At 37.0% G+C, this 21,533-nt stretch overlaps 2 protein-coding genes and 1 pseudogene across 2 annotated transcripts; 2 read left to right on the top strand and 1 right to left on the bottom strand.

The window, feature by feature from the left end:
- Positions 1 to 567: 567 nt before the first annotated feature.
- LOC129305906 (pectinesterase-like) lies at positions 568 to 4,140 on the bottom strand. Its single transcript, XM_054946110.1, has 3 exons — positions 3,259 to 4,140; positions 2,966 to 3,126; positions 568 to 1,325 (listed from the first exon to the last, which is right to left on the bottom strand). The coding sequence occupies exons 1-3, from the start codon at positions 4,083 to 4,085 to the stop codon at positions 628 to 630; spliced, it is 1,686 nt and encodes a 561-aa protein (XP_054802085.1). The 5' UTR covers positions 4,086 to 4,140; the 3' UTR covers positions 568 to 627.
- A 6,539-nt stretch (positions 4,141 to 10,679) lies between these two features.
- Positions 10,680 to 12,697, top strand: LOC129305905 (probable pectinesterase/pectinesterase inhibitor 20). The gene is made up of 2 exons (XM_054946109.1): positions 10,680 to 11,706; positions 11,808 to 12,697. The coding sequence occupies exons 1-2, from the start codon at positions 10,704 to 10,706 to the stop codon at positions 12,500 to 12,502; spliced, it is 1,698 nt and encodes a 565-aa protein (XP_054802084.1). The 5' UTR covers positions 10,680 to 10,703; the 3' UTR covers positions 12,503 to 12,697.
- Positions 12,698 to 19,165: 6,468 nt separating this feature from the next.
- Positions 19,166 to 21,291, top strand: LOC129305648 (probable pectinesterase/pectinesterase inhibitor 7; annotated as a pseudogene).
- The last annotated feature ends 242 nt before the right edge of the window (positions 21,292 to 21,533 follow it).

The raw sequence follows: 21,533 nt of genomic DNA, 5'->3' as shown, positions 1-21,533 counted from the left end.
ATTATTTAAGCAGGGAAAAACAACCTTAAAAGTTAAAAAAATAAGAAAACAAAACATTATATTGATAAAAATTAAATTAATTTAAGAATTAATTTGTTCTTAATTAGCTATGTATACATGCTAAGCTATTAATATACTTTACATATTAAAATATTTTGAGAATCAATTTGTCTCTTAAAATTTATAAGTTTCACATAACAAATAAGAAAATGGAAGCGACCATATTGATTAAAATTAAACCTTACGGAATAAATTGATAGTTGAAGCAAGTTTAAGAGGTTAAAAATTTTATTATCCTAATAAATTTTAATTTACAAAAATATAAAAAGTATATACATTCAAATAAATTATTATTTTTAAATTTTTAAATTTATATTTTATTTTTAAAATTTTAAAATATCCCGAGAATAAATCTAGTTAATTAATAATTGAGGACTAGATGCTTTTTAAATCCTCGTCCTCGTAGGAGTCGAATTATTATTGAACATTATTCCGTTGGAGCACGTGACATTTTTCTTCTGGGGTGGCCGGGGAAGAATTCAAAGATGACGAGAATGGCGAGGCTGGTGAAAAGAAAGCAGAAGCATGAGGCCCATTCCATGACCGTGGAAGGAGGACAGGACAATGTCAGGAATTGAGATCAGGGAAGAAAGGAATGCCGGTGGAGTTCAACCAGTCAGGGCCCTGAATGAACTGGGCAACTGTGAACTGGGAAGCCTCTGCGGAGGAATTGATCACTCTATAACCTTTCCATTTCACCCTCCTGCTCGTATCGGAGCCTGGACCCCTGTTCTTGTACTCCCCGTAATACAGCGTATCCAATGCGAACGATCCGTTCCATTCCAACCATCCAGCAGGGTCAATCAAATCCTCCATGAAGCATTCCACGTACACCGTCCTCGAGTACAACTTCCACGGCCTCCCCAGATACGACTGGAACGATGACTTCACCGGAATTAAGTCCGACGCGGCGGCCACCTTGGAGCTGATTATGGAAATGCCTGTGTTCTGGTTCGGGTCCTCTCTGCCTTGAGCCGTGAACAGGTTCTTCTGCTTGTCGTTTGGCTTGCGCGCGTACAGGCCACAATTTTGGAGCACGGCAGCGGCGTTGCCGAAGATGAAGTCGACGGTGCCGTAGATGTCGCATTCGCGGTAGAACTGACGGAGGGAATGGGCGTAGAGGGTGTCTTGGTAGCCGACAAAGCTGCACTGATAGAAGGCGGATAGGTCGGCGCCGTTCCTGAGGGCCACCGCTTGGTGCTTGCTGGGCCCCGCCGAGTTCTCTATGGTTATCCCTTTCGCAATGAACCCGTCTCCTACCACCGCTGATAAAACATAAAATAAAAGTGACACACCCCACCACCGTTATCATGCAAGGAAAATAAAAAAATAAAAAATAAAAATCCATGTCATCAGAGTTAAAGCTTGATACACTTTCTAATTTAGAATGGCCTGACTGTAGTGGCAACGAAAAAGAGAGACAGTGCTGCATGACTTGGAAAAGACAAGATTGATCAGAATGGGCCTTATCTAATGAACATGAAAAGTTAGATGGGTTGGAAAGGGGCCCAGGCTATTGACCCATCAAAGCACGACCGACACCAAATGTGAGGAAAGTGCAAAACTCGCTGTCTTTTCTCGGATCTCCGATGGTACAATACTCGCAAAGATGTCTGGGTACCGTGTTTTCTATTATTTTATTTTTGCCCTTTCGAATCATACTGTAGCGTCGGCAGTTAAATAAATAAATACGGTTAGTTTCTTGTTCGATTTCTCTCTGTTTTTTTTTTAGGTCAAAAAATTGTCGACAAAAAACGTGATATGTACAAGTTCAAATTTAAGGAATGCCGTATCCACCGTCAGCCACTTCATCACTTGTGTGTGTATATAAACATATTTAATTTCGTCGGTCAATATCCTGAAAAATTTGAAATATTATTACCACTCGATTAATTAAAAACAATTTTGAAATCGCCTAATTTAGCCTAATAACTGGCTTTAGCAAAACAGTATAAGTTTCGTTTGAACAGGAGATAAGGTTGGTACGTGCCGTCCAACTGTAAACTGACCCACGCACCACACCTTATATTCACGAAACCTTACTCATCGGAAATCTTTCAAGGCTCTTGCCCTTCTAAGATTTAAGACCAAGTTGTGTTCCAGAGTCTCTCAAGAAAATATTATTTTATATGGCTCAGACGAATCTCCATGGCGTCTTCAACACAATAATTGTCGTTGAATAGTCAGCATTTGACATTTGCTTCCCATGTGATTATTAATTGGTTTTCTTCTCAAATCATGAGGGTGGGACTGGGATCATATCTAACCCAAGGGTGAATTGGTGGATCCAAAGCCCTTTAACAGAAACGCAGCTAGTTGCTACATTAAAAATTGGAATCATATTTAAGTTTCTGATCTTACTTCCATACATATACTCACGTAAACAAGCGGTGTTAGTGAAAATCTTCACGGCTCTCAAAGTCGAACTATTCGTCGACAAACCCTGTGCAGCCCGTGATGTTTTGTACGGATGTCTGATCCGTCTGAAATGGTTTGTCATTATTACGTCTGTTTACCAATATCTAGGAATATCGTTTGCCAATCCAGTGTCTTTTTAACATTTTAAAGACTTATGACAGAGTATCTTCCCTCTAAATTACAGGAGTAAGAGTTAGATAACGCTTTGATTTTTAAAATGTTTATAATGTTTCATTTTCTACATTTATTATTTTTTGTCAAACTATTTCTACTAGTTGCTTGTGTATAATTAGTAGAGGTAATTTTTAAAGAGGGATATTTTAAAAAATAAACATATTTTCAATGAATAACTAAGTGTTTTATAAAATAAAGAATTAAGTTAACTAATTTTATTAATTTATGTAAATTAGTTGCGTAGCTAATGATAAAGTGAGTATTATTTGACGTATAAAAGGTGAGAATGGAGAATAGGAGATTGGAAGCGCACCTACAGTAGCGGATTGAAAGGTGGTCCACCCGTCCACGACGTTTCTACCGGCTTTCACTATCGTCTTCCCAATGCCATCTCCAACGAACATCAGATTAGTCTTCTTCCTGATCACCTCCACGTTCTCGAAGTATGCCCCAGCTTTTATGTGTATCACAAACCTACAACATTACATCACATTGATTTATATAATAATAATAATAAACGCCCGCAAAATTAAATTAAGTTCCAGCATCATCACATGAGAGACTTAAATTCAAGTAACTGGATAAGGGTAGTGGTTAGGTAGGTGCCTGGTTTTTGTGGAGTTGGGGGCCGCAGCCACTGCTTCCCCAATAGTGGTGAAATTGCCGGAGCCGTCTTTAGCCACCACTAGATCGAACTTGGTTTCATTGACAGTACCTTGAAGAAGCCTTCTGTCTTTGGAGGTGAGCCAGGATGGGAAGCCATGCTTCATTTTGCCGTACGACTCCGGGAATGCCTCAGACGGTGACGGTTTCTTCACCCCCTTCACTTTCTTGAGCATGGCCAGGGAGTTACTAACGTGGTGGCAAATCCGGTACAAGCCGTCCTGGATGGTGCGTCTCACTTTCCCATTGGGGTCACCGTCGGCGAAGCCGTCGAGGCACGTGTAAACGTTGGTCATTGCGCCGCTGAGCAGAGTCTGCAAGTCGTGGTAGCGCTTGGAATCGATCTGTGTCTGGGAGAGATCGGCAATGCTGGTTTTGAACTCGTCCTCGGTGTGATCAAACAGTTGGAGGCAGTCATCGAGAGCTCTCTGCTGAAGTGGGCTTAGATTTCTGAGCTTTCTTCTGAGACCGGTGCAGTTGGAGGATGAGGATCTGACCTCGTACATGGTGTGGTTGACGAGGGAGCAGATGAGCTGGGGAACAGATTTAGAGGGAAGATCCGGGAAGGAAGCAAGTGTGGAGGCACAGAGGTGAGGGTAGAGAGTTCCTTGGCAGGTGGAGTGAGCTACTTGAAGGTGTTTCTGGAAATGTAGGTGCATTATATCTTGTGGTTTTGTTGCTTTGACGAGGAGTAAGAGCAGAGAAGCAAGGGAAACAAGGGCCAGGGAGAGTGTTCCTCTCTTGAGGTTGAGGGGGTGCATGGTGGACATGGAAAATGCTGCCACCAGCGAGAAGACGAGTGTTTGTGTGAATACCGTGGATAAATAGAGGCGTCTTCACTGTTGAATTTATGCTTGATACTTGATACTTTAACTAAAGTGTGCTACTTGGATTTGTAGTTTTGTACAATCAATCACTCTAAGCATAGGAACTTGCTATATTAAATTATTAATCAATCAAGTTGGGGGGACGTTCGCCGACATTCATTGCAGATCTCACTTTCACGGGCACACTATGGAGTATGGACATTACAATTTCATTTTTTTTTTAACGGACGATTAAGTAGTGCGGTACTTGTCTCTTATGTAATGACTTACAACAGTTTCTTTTCTGTCACCGTTCTTATTATTAATCACAGTGAGTGATAGTCTACCATGAATTATAACTCAAATTAGCGAGCTATATTATTGATGCTCCTTTTATGAGGGAGACAAAAGGACTAAAGCCTTCACCGATGGCTTTCTGTTATCCTGAATTTGGTCTCATGCGGGCAGAGTGCGCGAAAAGATAATTCTGCACCTTCCTTCTTTATTCCATATTCTAGCAAGAGAAAATTGAAAAATGCAATTAATGAATGAAGAAAGTTATAAACAACATAACGTAGAAACAGAAAGCTCGTAAACCGCAAAGGTTGTACGGTGGATCTGATATTAGAATCGAAAAATTATATTTACGCGTCCACGAGACATTCAGAATTCGTGACATAGTCTCCACTCCAGTTATCAAAATTTCCTGCAGCAACACGGTTTGTGAAAATAAAAGTCTCGAATCCTGCATGACAAAATGTTGGCAGTTGAGACCATGACTTCATCTATCAGTAGTCTCTAAACTACACAAGTAACTATCAATGGTTGGTTAAGAGGTCCTTGAATAATCTCAGAATTGGGCTAGAAAGAGGCAAAAGCAGAAGAGGTTGGAGGGCGACAGGGTTTGCTGATGATTTTTATTCCAACGAAGTGGGTACATGTAGCTTTAAAAGGGTCAAGAGGGTGAGGGAGCACATGAAAGTGTGGACCAATATACAAAGGGAGTGGTGGTTCGAGGGTCCATCACATATGAACAGGACCAGAACACCCATGCGTTCATAATCCCCTGCCCTATTCCTAACGTCATTACCTTTTGACGCCAAATTATGCAGTATGAAGCGTGAATTCTCCACAAATGATGCCTTGTAGTCACAGGGGCAACCTCCAGTTTGGTGTTACATCGCGTATCTCCTTTACTCAGAGATAAGCCGTCCGCCCTCCCTCTTGTCCCCTGCCTCTCCATGTAGAACTCATGCCCCCTGGCCAATTGAGTGCCTTCGGCTGGCATAAACCAGAGGGAATAAAATCATTCTGAAATCCGAATCCCATACAAATAACCTAAATGTAGAAAAGTGCCATGAAATTACAAAATTAACATGGATTTCCACATATCATTTAGTCAATTTGTGCTAGATAGTTTGATAAATATTATTCCTTAGTTGTCCACTGAACAACCTGCTAACAATTATTCAACAGTAATTGTCAACTTTAATATAATAAATTGAAAATTCTATGAAAGCATGAGACTTCATGATAATTTTGTGATTTCATGACATCGAGAGTGATTTTCCCTTCACCAAATGCAGCACGTGGAAGGGACTAACGCGAACGGCCAGATGAAGTGGTTCAACGCTTAATATAATTGGCAGATGATGAGCTCGTTTCACCGCTAGTACAGAGGGGGGAAAGGACTATATGGAGAAGGGAAAAGAAAGCCTTTATTGCATTTATTCTTTAATTAATTAGTAGTTATTTAATTTTTCATGAAAGCCCAAGTTTTAGACATCTATCACTGTACCCACTCAAGATAGCAGCTGGCTAATTTAGTGTGCGCTTTTGTTTTGTAATTACACGCGAGCGCTAGCAAAAGCTTGTTAATTGGTCAGTTGAAACCTTTGATCATGTATTCAAGGAATGCAATTTAGCTGCTGCTCATATCTGGCGTAAAGTTTTGACGCTGGATATGCGTGCGTGAGTTTTAGGGGAAGAATTTAAGAACCTGGTTATTAAAAGTATTGTGGAATTCCCTCATTGATCATAATTCCTGGAAGGTTGGGGTGAGCCTACTCTGTTGGAAACTGTGGGAAGGTAGAAATCTTCGCATCTTTGCTGGAGAAACTTCCACTGCTGATAGGCTCTTAGGTGACGTTAGAGCTCTCGTGGACCACACTTTTAAAACTTCCTCTACCTTCAAATTACGTACGGACGTTGTCTTCTTTGTTTTGCTTGCAGAGCTTTCTTTTTCAGGCTTCTATTGTTTGCCTGTTTGTATTTTGTACAGTTTGATTAATGATATTTCCCTTCTATCTAAAAAAAGAAAAGAAAAAAGCGTTGCATCTTATGCTAACCCAGAGAAGCTGAGCGTAGCTGTTGTTTGTTTTGGGCCTTCATTTGTTTGATTCCGCGAGATGGAGAGGATATAGAAATTCAAGTGACGTGTCCATTAAAGTAAAGTGACCGTGGCAGAGTGAGACGGAGAGAGAGGGCAACGTGAAGAAAGTTGCTAAAATTGACAATCCCCTACCCATCTATTATCTGTCCATTAATGAATGACCTCGTTTCGTTTATATATAGATATTGTCATTATATTAATTATCCCATTTTCCTTACTTTCATTTGTTTTCCTTCTTGTGGGGCCTGCACGCTGGAGGATGGGCATGTTTGGTAGATGGGGCGTGAGGACATCACCGACGAAGATCTTTGTTTCCTAGGGGTACAGACCATGAGGACGACTCCCTATCATCGTCATCTCCTATTCGTTTTCCTCGTTTCAGGAATCAGGACATCTCCGATTGTTTGATGCCTCGTGTTTAAAAAAATTTAGTTGAATTTCATGTGGAGATTCCGAAACGTGCTGTTTCCCGGTTTTTAAACAAACACCTAACGGCACAATTGCTCCAAAATCCATCCTTTCCTTCTACAACTACCATACGGCTCTTCTTAATCATAAGTATTTTGTAAACTTATATAATTTATTATGTCTGATAACTGGATCAAAAAAAATTATGTTTCTTAAAGTTAAGCTTAAAAGAATGCTAATTGAAATATTTAATAGTTTAGCTGCAAATGAAGAGTCCAGTTTTTGACACGCGAGTCTTGTTCTTTTTTTACCCAGTTGCACCGACTTTTATTGATGAAGATATTTTTATTAATTTATTGTTGCTCCCGGATGTGACCTGATCACTCTTTCATAGAGGAGGTCGCGATGGCCACGTCTGCCCAAAAAAATTAATATTTGTTATTCTTTTTTTTTTTTAAAATATAAAATATTTTTATTCAAACCTCACCTTACTTATTTTTAAACTAACTTTATTTTTTATATTTATTTCTATTAAATACCCTACAATAAATATAAAATTATTCATCAATAAAGACACTTAAAAAAAGTAATAATTACATTTTGAAAAAACTAAAAATGCCTTATATTTTTTAATATCTAATTCCTCAAAAAATATTTTATATTTTTTAATGAAGGGAGTATATTTTACTATATAATTTTTATTTTTTATATATAAAGCAAATAAGAAAACATAATTTGTAATTAAAAGTATAATTTTTTTAAAGAAAAATGTCATACTTTGAGGCAAGGGCGTGTCATCTGAAACACAAACTAAATTAATGTAATTTTTTTAAAGTGATTGAATTTGAGAGCCTGACTTTGATAAACTCTATGAAAAATGGCCAAAGCTTGGCCTTTCAAGCCCTAATAAACTGAATTATCTCACACACACACATACACATTCATATATTTGGCTAATAATAATAAGATTTGATTAATATTTATTGTAAGTGATGATAAAGAAGTTGTAGAAATAATTAATATTAAATCTTCACTTCTATCTTTAATAAGTAGACCTACATTTGAGCAATTTAATATTTTATTTTTACATGATGATAAAAAAGGTTTAGATTTACATTAAAGAAGATTGTAATCTTCATCTTAAATTTAAAATTTTAAATCTTTGACTAATTTTATGTTAAATTTTATCTGAGATTTTAATTTATTTTATGTTGAATTTTAAAATATTTTATTTAAATTAAAATGTTAGATTTTTTTTTAGAAAAGAAGGCTTAAGGGCCAAGTCTTGAACTTTATAAATAAAAACCGGGCTTTAAAATTTAATTAAATTTTAAATAATCAAACTTTAAAACTTAAACTTTTAAAAGCCAAACCCATAAAAATTAAGTCCGATTCTCACTTTTGTACATGCAAAAGAAACAGATATCATGTACTAGCTATAGTATATATACCATCTAGGCCGCAATATTTGTCACCCCCCCCCCCCCACCCACCGAAAAAAAAAAAAGGTGTGTTTTGATGGAGCTGTGTATGCATTCTTTTTTCCCCGTAAGTATGCCCTCAGAAATTGCTAGGACTTTGCGTGGTCGTGATTAAAATTTGAATAGTAGTCTTTTGTTCAGCTTTCTACAGGCTGGATGCTGACTTTAATATCGTAGATCATCAATGTCAAATGCATTGATCGTCCAGCAATCATTTACGATGCTCTCATCAGAACCTTCAACGAAACATCCAAAAGAAGAAACTTCGATCGAAACGTGGAGCGAAAATAAAGATTTGGTGGTTAATTACAACTCGACGGGGACTCATATATCCATGACTACTAATTTCCTATACACACCTACGGTGGATCCAGCTTCATTGCCTTTTTTCTTTTCGCCACCTAATATGCTGCTATGTTTAATATTAAACGCAACTACTGGACTAGACAATGTGGAATAGTTAGCTGATTGCTTACTCCCTTGAATCACAATATCAGTCGCTTTTTAAAATTATTTTTTAATTTAAAATATAAGATATTGAGTAAATTTTATGTATTTTCCTCATTTATATACCCTTATTTCTTTCAATTCCTTGTCATTAAATGCTCCATATTTAAAGATTATATGCAAGTGTTACTAGAAAAATTCAAGAACATAAATTAAATATAAATTAAAAAATGTGGACATTTTAAAAAAAATAAGGTTCCAACTAATAATTTTCATAAATAATGAATTAATTAACAATGACAAATATTGTGATTTGGAGGGGTTAATTGATCATCATGTGTTAAATATAATTATGCCAGTTAAGTTTGCTTACAATTCCAAATATTCTTCGATGCAAAATGCACTCATAAAGCTGTGGCGATCGAATGCATATCCCGGATTTGGTCAATTCCAATCTACACCACTGCAGAAAAGGCTGCCCTTCATTACTTGTTCAATATCTTTGTTCACAAGGTAGCTGCGAAGAATATCTAAATTAAACATAGTATAGTAGTGTATTGCGCAACTCACAAGGAATATATATATATATATATATAATTTTTTTAAGTAATGTTTATATAAGTGCCATCGTTATCACTGAACACGCCGTTTTGTTAGGGGACCATTACCAGATCCCATTGTTTTTGTTTTCTGGTTTGCTTCAATATTCCTTTGTATTGGATTTGCTTATCCTATATTATACGTCGTTTTCAATCATCCTGTCCATCTTGACGAGAACATCCAAAGTACACACACACACACACACATCTATGTTCTCACATTATTGCCTGCTCCGATACATGCTACTAAATTGAACTAAATTCTAAAATATTATGTTCTTCGACATCGGCTCAAGAATATATGTATGATGCATGCAACCTATCCCTGGAAGACTAGAAAGTGTTCACATTTCGCTTTCTTACCCGCTGCCAAAAGTTGAATACGCAAAGTAATCTAATCCGCTCATCCATATCTGCAATATAATATAATAAGGCAAGTAGGCTTGATTAATTGTAATTGTAAGTCTACATCGCTTGATCACTTTATACATCCATGAAGCTCTAATTTAAAGTAAGACTGAAGGATTTGAATCGTTTACAGACCATTCAATTCATTTCACCCCTAAATCAAATCTCAACTGGACTAACAACTTAAATTATTGTACTGGACTAATTTAAGATCGGCTACATTATCACTTCATTCAAAAATTAAATTGACTAATCACACACACACATATAGAATTAAAGCTCAGTCAACGTGGCTTCTCTTTATTAGGCTCGTTTAATTTCAAGTTTTGACCCGATTAATTCTTGTCTTCCTTGTCCATATTGGCCTGACAATGCATCACAATTATCTTTGTTAGTACTATAATAGCAATTAATCACCACTTATTTTACTTTTTTCCTTCTGTCTTGTATGGTTGAATTTTGTGAACGCAGGGAACCAATAACACCTTTGACGAACTAATTAAAATTACATGGCAATTGGCAATTGGATATCTAAATAACAGCATGCCATTCCCAAAACTAATCTTATAACGCAATTAATTAAGTAAAAAATACAAAAATTTAAATCAAAGGAATAAAGCAAAATATATATTATCAACCAACATTTTAATTTATAATGGCAGGTTGGAGCTGTTGACTGCGTTCGTGGGAGTCACGTAGGCTTTAAGATCAATTGTGCCAACGTGACAAAATTAACGAGACGTATTAAATAATCTTCCCCTCCTTCCCGACCCCCATATATACCACGACGAAACTAGCCATTGCAAGCCCATCACAACTAAGATATCCCTCTCATCTCTAGATCCCAATGGCTTCCATGCTCTTGTCTCTTACTTTTACATGCCCCGTTTTCCTTCTGCTTTCCTTCTTTGCATGGTTATCTCTAGCAGATAACCCGGTGGCCTCCCTCATAATCCCACCAGACACAGCTTGTGACTCCACCATGCACCCTTCCCTCTGCAAAACCGTGCTCGGTAATCAAAAGGGCAACGTCTTTGACTTTGGCCGCATACTTCTTCGGAAGTCCTTATCCCAGTCTCGTAGATTCTTGAACCTGGTGGATTCCCATCTGAAATCTCCATCCTCTCTGTCTCAGTCCACCATTCGGGCTCTCGAGGATTGTCGCTTCCTCGCTGAGCTAAACTTCGAGTACTTATCCAACACCCTGGACGCTGTGAAAAATCTTAATGATTTTCTTTCTTCCTCTAGAGCCGAAGACCTCGAAACCCTCTTTAGTGCCGTTCTGACCAACCAGCAAACTTGTCAGGATGGCCTAGACACCACAGCTTCGGATCGAAGAGTAAAGGACGATCTTTCTTCCTCGCTCGCTGACGACACCGAGATTTACAGCGTGTCTCTTTCTCTGTTCACCAAAGGTTGGGCACCCGAGAAGAAAATCATAACATCATGGCCACGCAATGGGAGACACTTGGAGTTTCGAAATGGTCATTTGCCGTTGAAAATGTCACCCCGAGTAAAGGCCATTTTCGACTCCGCAAGACGCCACGGCAGAAAACTGCTCCAGTCCGATGACGACAGCGTGCTGGTTACCGACATCGTGGTTGTCAGTCAGGATGGAAGCGGAAACTTCACCACCATAACCGACGCCATAAATTCTGCCCCAAACAACACAGCTTCAGGCAATGGTTACTTCTTGATATTCATCACCGAGGGTGTGTACCAAGAATACGTATCCATACCCAAAAACAAAAAGTACTTGATGTTAGTGGGAGAAGGCATCAACCGCACAATCATCACTGGCGACCGCAATGTCGTCGACGGTTTCACAACATTCAACTCAGCGACGTTTGGTAATTAAATCATGCAAAACTTGGAGCTTGCGTGTTTACACATATGTTTTAACGGGGGATTACTTACACTTGTCGATGTGAAATGTTGATGTTATTTGCAGCCGTAGTAGCAGAAGGATTCGTGGCGGTGAACATTACATTCCGAAACACGGCGGGGCCGAGCAAGCATCAAGCCGTTGCGATGAGAAGCGGGGCGGACATGTCCACGTTCTACAGCTGCAGCTTTGAAGGGTACCAAGACACTCTGTACACACATTCTCTAAGGCAATTCTACAGAGAATGTGACATATACGGCACCGTGGACTTCATATTCGGGAACGCAGCCGTGATTCTTCAAAATTGCAACTTGTATCCTCGGCTTCCGATGAGCGGTCAGTTTAATGCGATCACGGCTCAGGGTCGAACGGACCCCAATCAGAACACGGGCACGTCCGTACAGAACGCAACCATAAAAGCAGCCGACGATTTGGCTCCGTCGGTAGGGTCGGTGAAGACGTACCTGGGAAGGCCGTGGAAGGAGTACTCGAGAACCGTGTTTATGGAGTCACGGATGGACAGCTTGATCGATCCTGCTGGTTGGCGGGCGTGGAGCGGGGACTTTGCCTTGAGCACGTTGTACTACGCAGAGTACAACAACAGTGGGCCGGGTGCTGACACGAGCAACAGGGTGACGTGGCCAGGTTACCACGTCATCAATGCCACGGATGCAGCTAATTTCACGGTGTCCAACTTCTTGACGGGGGATGCTTGGCTGCCTCAAACCGGGGTTCCATACTCTGGCGGCTTTACGTCCTAGACGCCTCTCGCCTCTGCTACAGGGCTGTACCGTTCCTGCATCACAACAATATCATTCAAATTCATGAACAATACAATAAATTCTATTTGGCTGTCGTGTTTATTTATTACTCTTGCCCCCCACACATGCATATATAACACATTGATGTAATATGAGCGCACAGACCTTTATATATCTTCTCGATATGATTATTTATGTTCCCACGTTGCATATTATATTATTCACCCTTCAATTATTACCGCGCCCGCGCGCCTATTGCATTTGCACTTGAGTGCATGCACAAGCACGTGTCTACTTCTAAATTACTATTTGAATTTTTTATAATTATGAACTAATTTCATGTGGCGTAATTAATTAATTTTTTAAAAAATATAGGGGGTAAAAAAATTACTTCTATGCATACATTTATATATTTTGTTCAGGAATCTGACTCTAAGTGCACACAATATTGCAGAGAACCAACTTTGTCCAAGTATTGATATTGGTCTCTATATAGCCTCTATGTTCGAGGGTCAATATTAAAGCTTCACAAATTAGTAATATCCAGTCAATATGTAACTGGTTTTTGAAGTAATAATTGAGCAGGACATCGACCATAAAAAAGTGACATTTGAGTATTGGAAGCAAGCCTCCCAAACTGCAGATCCAACTTAATAAAATGTTTATATGAATATTGTTTTAGGTGAGACTCTGTGCACGCGCACACGCGCAGGTGAGACTCTAGACTCTATACATGCAGGAACAAAATATTCAGAATTTTTATGAGGAACTTTTTGACATGCAACTCTGTCCACGGTTCCAGTCCTTGACGCTTTTTTTTATTAGCCCTGATATGAATTACAGCTGACTTGTTAATGTTGCTAAGATTAAGGAAGAGTTTGCCAAAAATGAAATAAAATTACGAATGATTTTTTTCCTCTTTAGTAACACTAATCGTCATTATTTCAATTATTTACGGATACTATTTTAATTTCTCGTCTATCTTTAGCTTGTTCTTTTTTTGGCCAAACTTCATTAGCTTATGAAAAAATGACAATTAGGGATCCCATGAGAATATTAATAACAATTACAAACTCTGAATTGTTGAAATCTCAATAAAAAATTATAGTTTTTATTTGCAATTAAAAAATATAAATAGTCAATTGAAAAATCTACTAGATACACTTAAAATTATTTGTAACATCAACTGAAAATTTTTAAGAATTAATTGTGAATCTCAATTTTTTACTATCAATGTACAAATAAAATACATGAAAAATTAAGTAAATACACTTAAGATTATTTGTAATGTTAATTGAGAATTTATGAGAGTGAGTTTTGGATCACAAGCTAATCACTTGTGACTTTTTTAATGTTAATATTTAGATGAAGCACTTAAAATATCTATTAAATTTAGTTGGAATGAATTGCAATGTTAGTTAAAAATTTACAAAAATCAGTTATAAATCACAAGCAGTTACTTATAATTTTCTGCTATCGTTTAGAAAATCAACAAATGATAGCTGATAATAACGTTAGCAGTGAATTAGCTAAAATTTGTTATGAATTTCAAGTTAATTAGCAAAAGATAATTCATTGTAAGTAAAGACCATCATCTATTATTGATATTTTAATAATTCAAAGTTTATTTTTGTTATTCATATTCTCATAGAGTTTTAAATTGTCATTTTCCCTTAGCTTTTTTCTATTCCCGCTAAATATAAATCTTTGAATAAAATAAGGAATATGCAATTTCATCGGATAAAGTAATAGCTTCTAAACGTTTTTTTTTCGGATAAAAAAATAGGTTCTAAACTTCGAATGAACACAAAATAGGAAAACACAGTCGATAAATAATCACAATAACGACAAGACGTGATCGGTCTATCATCTATGTGATAAAAAAAAAAAAAAGTGATTGGTCTAATTACATAGGATATGAAAATATACTCAATTATGAAGAAATCAACTGTAATCAGAATGTGTTCAATTTTAAATTTTTATTAATAACATTAATCATTGATTTGAATCGAAATTCAAACTTTAAAACGATATATATGCACGAACAAAATTTTTCAGTGTTTTTACATGGAGCCAAGGCTTTGTATGATGGCAAGTCAAGGTCTTTCCATAAAATGTTATCACGAAATAATATTAAACATTTAAGTTGTGTTTGATTTGAGGGGAGAGGGAGGGAGATGAGGGAAGGGGATAGAGGGGAGGTGAGGGTAGGGAGGGGGAGTAGTAGGAGGAGAGGAGGTGATGGGAGGAGAGGGGTGAATCCCCTCAATTTGGGGGGAAGTTTTTGGAGGGAAGGTCTCCCCAACCAAACAGCTCCTTAATATAATGATTTTATACAAGTTAAGCAGGTAAATTTTAAGTGTGTCTTTAAAAACCTAATTTGAGAGTGTTATAGAGTCATAATCATCTAATTGTTTCATAATTTTCTGTTCATTATTTTAATTGTTTTGATAATGCATGAATCTAAAACGATCAAAAAGTATCTCCCAATTATCAAAGATCCTAATTAACTCGATTAAAGCAATTTTTTTCCTTAGTTAGCTAACAGCATTAGAGAACAAAGCCCATGAGAATTACCTAGCTAGGTTCACTAGATATATTCATATTCTAGTAGAAAAATTAGCTAAGCTAGTCATGTGCTACTAATTCCTAAAGTCCAATTTAGGTCTCCTCTTCGAATTAACCCATAATGCTCAAGTTTTATTTAGTGGTGGTCAAATACTAAAGAAAAATAAAAAAGCACAAGAACAAATAATTAAAACATCCTTTATCAATAATCAAATGGTAAAACAAAGAATTATTTATACAAACAGGTTCATAATTCTCAAACAAAGGAATTCAGCTACAAGTAGCTGATAAAGATGCCTAAACATAGAAAGAAGAAAAAGAAAAGCTAATGAAACACTGATTTTGATGATATTTCTCCACTTCTTCTTTGATCCCAAGCTCCGATACTCTAAAATTTGCTCTCCTACGATTTCCTTCAGGTTCAAGCGTCGAAGATGGCTACTCTCCTCCAGAAAATTGAACTTAAATAGGGGTCTTCACTTAGAAAATGAAACTTAGCATTTTGAGTTTCTGACATATGACGTGGCACTCCCACTGTGGTGTTGCGGCACAAGAGAGCGATCATGTGTTACATTTCCGGTAGTGCTATGGCATTTTCACCCGTGCCCTAGCATTATAGACAACTTATTATAAGTTCCCTTCTCTTTCTTATTTAAGCTTTTCATGCTCAATCTATAAAAAAATCAACATTTATCGGTGGAATATTTACTTACTTGAATTTCAAAAATGTAACATACCAAATTTTTTTTAAATAATTTAACTCAACCATAGTTGGGTTACAGTCACCCAACAAATTTTTATATCAATAATTTTAATATAAAATATTTTACAATTGACTTCAACTCACACATTATAACATTTCAGATAAATTTTTACCTCCCACATGCCATTAGGCTAAATCACATTTGTCCATCCTTATACTCCCAACAAGTAAAATAAGCAATTTAGTCAATTTTCAACACAAGTCAGTTATTTGGCCTTATAATCATGCCATTTTAACCAATCCAAAGTAAACCAAATATTAAAATTACAGTTATCCAAATTGTATCAAAAATAGAAATAGTTTGAAAGGCATGATTACATTTATATATTTATATAATTGACAATAAACAAAAAGCCCTAATATTGGCAATATAACACATTATAAATCATAAATTAAATACCCAAAAGAGACAATGGATCTATACCACTAAGCCTCTGGGACTCCTCCACGTGTCACTCGTGGCTCTTCTCCTAAAAATTGTTAACCACATAATGAGACTCAAAAGTCCCAGTAACCAAAGCCAATTTATGATAGTGTATACAAACAGTTAAGTATGTGCTTACTAAGTGAGAATTAAAAATAATATAATTCTAACAAATATAAGAAATATTACAATACACACAAACAACCATCTTTATATTCCTCCATTAACCTCGAGCCGTAGCCCTCACTCGGTGCTAAATTACCCGGCCAAAGGTGGATTAGCCCGAGCTCTTACAAACCACCTATTGAGCTTCAATAGGGGCGTACCACGTGGCACATAAATACAACACTAATAGCAAGTCTCCTAACACCTCCCACAATAATTAAACAAATTCATAATAATATTGCACAATTATACAATATTACAAAATTCATAAATTTCTCAATAATCACCCAATTAACATGAAGTAACACTAATCACAAATTAAAAGCATGGTTACCTTGTAGCTTTTTCAATAAATTATTTCTTAAAATTTATCTCTCACCACAATCTTCACCAGTAATACAATCTACAAATAACATATTATTTATAAATATTAGTTTCAATTTTTAAAACTAATAAAATAATTCTAATAATAGAATTAAAAATATAACATAATTCCTAATCTCAATATTAATACAAATCTATAGTTAATACTATTGAGTAAAATTTTTAACTCCTCTTTTAATTATCAATAAACATTAATAATCTAAAAATTAACTTCTAAACTAATTTCTATCATCAAAATTTTCTTTTTATTTCATAAATTCGTACCTAAAATATCCAAAAATTAAAAATTGAGTCTCTAGCTTGGAATCATAATCCTATAACCATAATAATTCATTTTTCATCCCAAATAATCATCTAAACCTCAATAAATCAACATATATTTTCAGATCTAGTTTAGAATTTGATCCATAAGTCACAAATTCAAAGATCATCAACAAATTTATACTCTAGAACATTTATTATACTACTGACAACCTCAAAAATCATATTTATTCAATATAAATTCATCCCTCTTCCAGATCTTAAATTTTCTACCACTATAAACTCAGAAACCAAAGAAGAAGGATGACTAAGAAAATTTTTTAGAACACTTACTTAGTCTTGAAAAGCTTAAAATCACATCCTAAATATCCTATTAAAAACTCTTACCTTAAAAATTTAGATATTTCGCACCGGCAACTCGCTTCTCTCTGCCTCAGCTCGCGCGCAGGAAAAGAATTGAAGAAATGAAAGGAAACGGGTGAGTTTTTATAAAAATTCAGTGGGTCCCATATCTTTTTTTTATTATTATTTTTTCTTTTCTCTCTCCTTTTTTTATTATTTTATATTACTATTGATGCGGCTGAAAGCAATTCTCTTTTTCTTCTTCTCTTCTTTTTTTTTGGCATACCTTTTTTTTATAATAATAATTTAATAATATTTTTTAATTAATTAATTAATAATAATTTTTTTAATTAATTTTTTTTAAAAAATTTAATTTAAAATTATATCCTAAGTTAGATTTAATGATCATTTCCTACTAATTTATTTACCTCTAAATATTTTTTAAAATTTCTATTAACCCAAATTAACTATTAAAATTTAAATTGGGATGTTACAAAAAATCTCAAACCATTTCCTTAAAAATATGTCATTAAATCCATATATACCATCCACTTAGTTCTCTTTATAAAAGCAAGAATAGGAAATCATAATTATAACACAGAATAAGGAGTAATCATACACTAATATGCATTTAAAGTTAATTGAGATTCCTTATTTTAGCTTAATGGTTTTGATAATATAAAAATTTACAATGACTTGAAACATTCTTCGTGCACTGCGGCACTGCGCAATAATAATTATTTTCAACTGAGCATTGATGTCACTATTCGCTAGGTTTTGTGTGTGTACGTGTGTGTTTGTGTGTGTGTGTGTGTTTTTGTTTAAACCACGCACACGGGATTACTCTAGTTCTGAATATATATGTATATATATTTATATAATATAGTATATTGACCGTCTATCTTTTCGCTGGAGATATTACGAGAATGAAGCTTTTTTAAAAAATCCAACAAGGCACCCCCTGTGTATATATTTGCATTGATATGAGGAGTCGTAACTCCGATAATTTTAACCATGAAATCGCTATATTAATTAGATTTTGTATTTGATGAGTTGGAATAAAAGGAAAAAGAAAGTAAAGTGTACGTAAATGGCATTAGGTCACTCTTCTTTTACTCTAAAAATGAAGCATGGATTATATATATATATATATATATATATATATCCAAATTGCTGAGTATGAAATGAATAAAAAGGATAATTACTTGTTTTAATACTGCTTTAGCGACACACCTTTACATGACGTGTTATGGGCAGAAGTATTTCAAATTAATGACATTATTCATCAAAGAATCCGAAAGATGAAAAAAATAAACCTTCCGGTCTCCATCTCAGATAATCAATCGACCGACCACAGGGAGAAAAGTATGCGCATAAAGAAGTAAAAACAAAAAACAAAAACAAAAACAAAAACAAAAACAAAAACAAAAACAAAGAAAGTACAAATTTGGAAATAAGGAAGGAAATCCCAACAGGGTAGGGAAGGAAACAAAAGGAAATTAGAGAACAGACTGGCACTTGCTACAACGCGGATCTCTCAGTAAAAAGGAAAGAGATGGGAAGCCATTCTGGAAACTAAACCTTGAAAATCACACCCGGGGATTCATGCCATTAAGAAGATTGTCTTCACTTGCGTGGGTAACAGCTCAGAGACTGGCCAATGTAGTAACCGCCGGTTTGTCCTCTTCTTCCTCACTTTCTAAAATGTAAACTCATCAACCCACCTTCCTTTACATACTACCAAGTCCACCGCGATATGGCCTCCAATATTCTTCTAACAATGGCCTTCGTCGTTCTCCTTCTACTCTTTCCTCCACTAGCTTTTGCAGAATCTCTCTCTCCTGCAACTCTGTGCCAGCATACCCCCGAACCTTCTTACTGCATATCTCTGCTTCCTCCCCAAAACGCTACTGTCCATGACTCTTGTCGCTTCTCTCTCCTCCGGTCCTCGTCGCGGGCCCGCAAATTCTTCAACTCTGTAGACCAACTACTCCAACGGCGCTCTTCTTTGTCCGTCGTAGCCCTCGCTGACCTCGAAGATTGCCGGACGCTTGCAGACCTGAACATTGATTTTCTCTCAACTTCCTTGCAAACCTTGAATAAGACGGCTGGGTTTCTATCGAATATCGAAGTTAAAAGTGTTCAAACCATGCTCAGTGCTGTTTTAACCAACCAGGAAACCTGCTTGGATGGCCTTCAAGACACTGCTGCTTCTTCTCATCCGGGCCACGTAAGAGGGCTGTCTTTCCCACTTTCTGATGATAAGAAGCTTTATGGAGTCTCTTTATCCCTTTTTACAAAGGGTTGGGTTGAACAGAAATCTGCATTATCGTGGCACCAGCCTTCCCAAGTGCAAGTTGCACTCAGAAATGGTCATTTGCCTCTTGCCATGTCGAACAGAACACGTGCTATCTTCGAGGCTGCTAGTGGGAGAAAACTAGACCCGACAACTGCAGGTCGCCACATGGCACGCGTGAAGGACATTGTGACGGTGAGTAAAGACGGAAGAGGTAACTTCACCACCATCAGCGATGCCCTTTCTGGAGCTCCCAACAACTCTTTTTCTTCCAATGGCTACTTCTTGATCTATGTCACGGCCGGTGTTTGTGAAGAATATGTCTTTATCGATAAGGAAAAGACCTACTTGATGATGATAGGAGATGGTATCAACAAGACTATCATCACAGGCAGCCGCAATTATGGAGATGGATGGCAATCCTTCAGATCTGCAACATTCAGTAATTGATTCAAACACACCCACATATAAAATGCCATCGTGATTTTTGTTCTTTCTTAATTAACGTGAAGATTGTGAATGCATGCAGCTGTGCACGGCAACGGATTTGTGGGAGTTAATATAACATTCTGTAACACAGCAGGGCCGGAGAAGCACCGGGCAGTGGCAGTCCGAAACTCGGCAAACATGTCCTTGTTTTATAGTTGCAGTTTCGAGGGATACCAGGACACACTCTACGCGCATGCCATGAATCAGTTCTACAGAGAATGCGACATATACGGCACGGTGGATTTCATATGCGGGAATGCCGCGGCCGTGTTCCAGAACTGCAACATTTATCCTCGCAAGCCTATGAAGCAACAGTTCAACGCCATCACGGCAGAGTCGTGTCGGGGGCGATCAAAGTACGGGTTTCTCAATACAGAACTGCACGATCAGAGCAGCAGAGGATCTGGAGGGGGCAGCGACTTACCTAGGAAGGCCGTGGAAGCCATTTTCGAGGACGGTTTACATGGAGAGCTACATAGACTGTATGATAGATGGGGCTGGGTGGCACGTCTGGAACGATGATGATAAGGAGAGTGAGTTGAACCGCTTGTATTATGCGGAGTATAAGAATAGGGGGCCGGGCTCCGACACCTCCCACCGGGTCACATGGGCAGGTTATCATGTGATTAACTCTTCTGCTGCTGCTGATTTCACCGTATTCAACCTCTTGTCTGGGGATTACTGGTTGCCCCTCACTGGCGTCGCTTACAACAGTGACTTCATTAACCCCGAACTTCCTCAACCATTTGTATGTTAAAAATATGAAATTAATATATATATATATATATATAGTTCATATATAAACATTTGAATACGCTGATCTGATCCAGAGCATATCAAAGCACCGGTAACATCATTCATAAAGGCACCGTGCAGATCAGGAACGAGTGAACAAATAATCCATGCTTGATCGATGGTGAACTTTTTGTTGGTAATGATATTTAATTTTTTTTGAAAAGCACAAGCAAATCACCCCCATTTTTTAACATTTGCCAGCCACAAAATTGACCCTGTTTTTGCAACTTCAGAGAAGATGGCTCTCAGGGAAAGGACTGGAAGAAATACGAATATTTTACTTTCAAGGGGAAGATCCGTTTCCTTATGCACGCACGCACACCAGTAGTTCTATGTGTAACAGGTGCGCATTTCAGCTTGCTCCGTCTTCCTTATTTAAGCTTCCAGAGCTGTCTTGTGCTATTAACATTATTGGACACGATGAGGCTTGATGTTTTAGATAAGCAACCAATGCATATGTATTTAGCTATTTTATGAAACAAAAAATGTAAGTGTAACGTGTGTGTGTGAACCGTAGATGATCTCTGCTCTGTAAGCTCTAACA

This window comes from Prosopis cineraria, unplaced genomic scaffold, assembly GCF_029017545.1.
Source record: "Prosopis cineraria cultivar Desert tree isolate PC_DT_omini unplaced genomic scaffold, ASM2901754v1 PC3, whole genome shotgun sequence".
NCBI classification, from domain to species: domain Eukaryota; kingdom Viridiplantae; phylum Streptophyta; class Magnoliopsida; order Fabales; family Fabaceae; genus Prosopis; species Prosopis cineraria.
This window is presented reverse-complemented; position numbering and strand designations above follow the sequence as displayed.

Coding starts and splice junctions, on each gene's coding strand:
- LOC129305906 (XM_054946110.1), bottom strand. CDS start 4,085: ATGTCCACCATGCACCCCCTCAACCTCAAGAGAGGAACACTCTCCCTG. Junction 3,127..3,258: donor CCCAACTCCACAAAAACCAG/GCACCTACCTAA, acceptor GTAATGTTGTAG/GTTTGTGATACACATAAAAG. Junction 1,326..2,965: donor CTTTCAATCCGCTACTGTAG/GTGCGCTTCCAA, acceptor ATGTTTTATCAG/CGGTGGTAGGAGACGGGTTC.
- LOC129305905 (XM_054946109.1), top strand. CDS start 10,704: ATGGCTTCCATGCTCTTGTCTCTTACTTTTACATGCCCCGTTTTCCTT. Junction 11,707..11,807: donor ATTCAACTCAGCGACGTTTG/GTAATTAAATCA, acceptor TGTTATTTGCAG/CCGTAGTAGCAGAAGGATTC.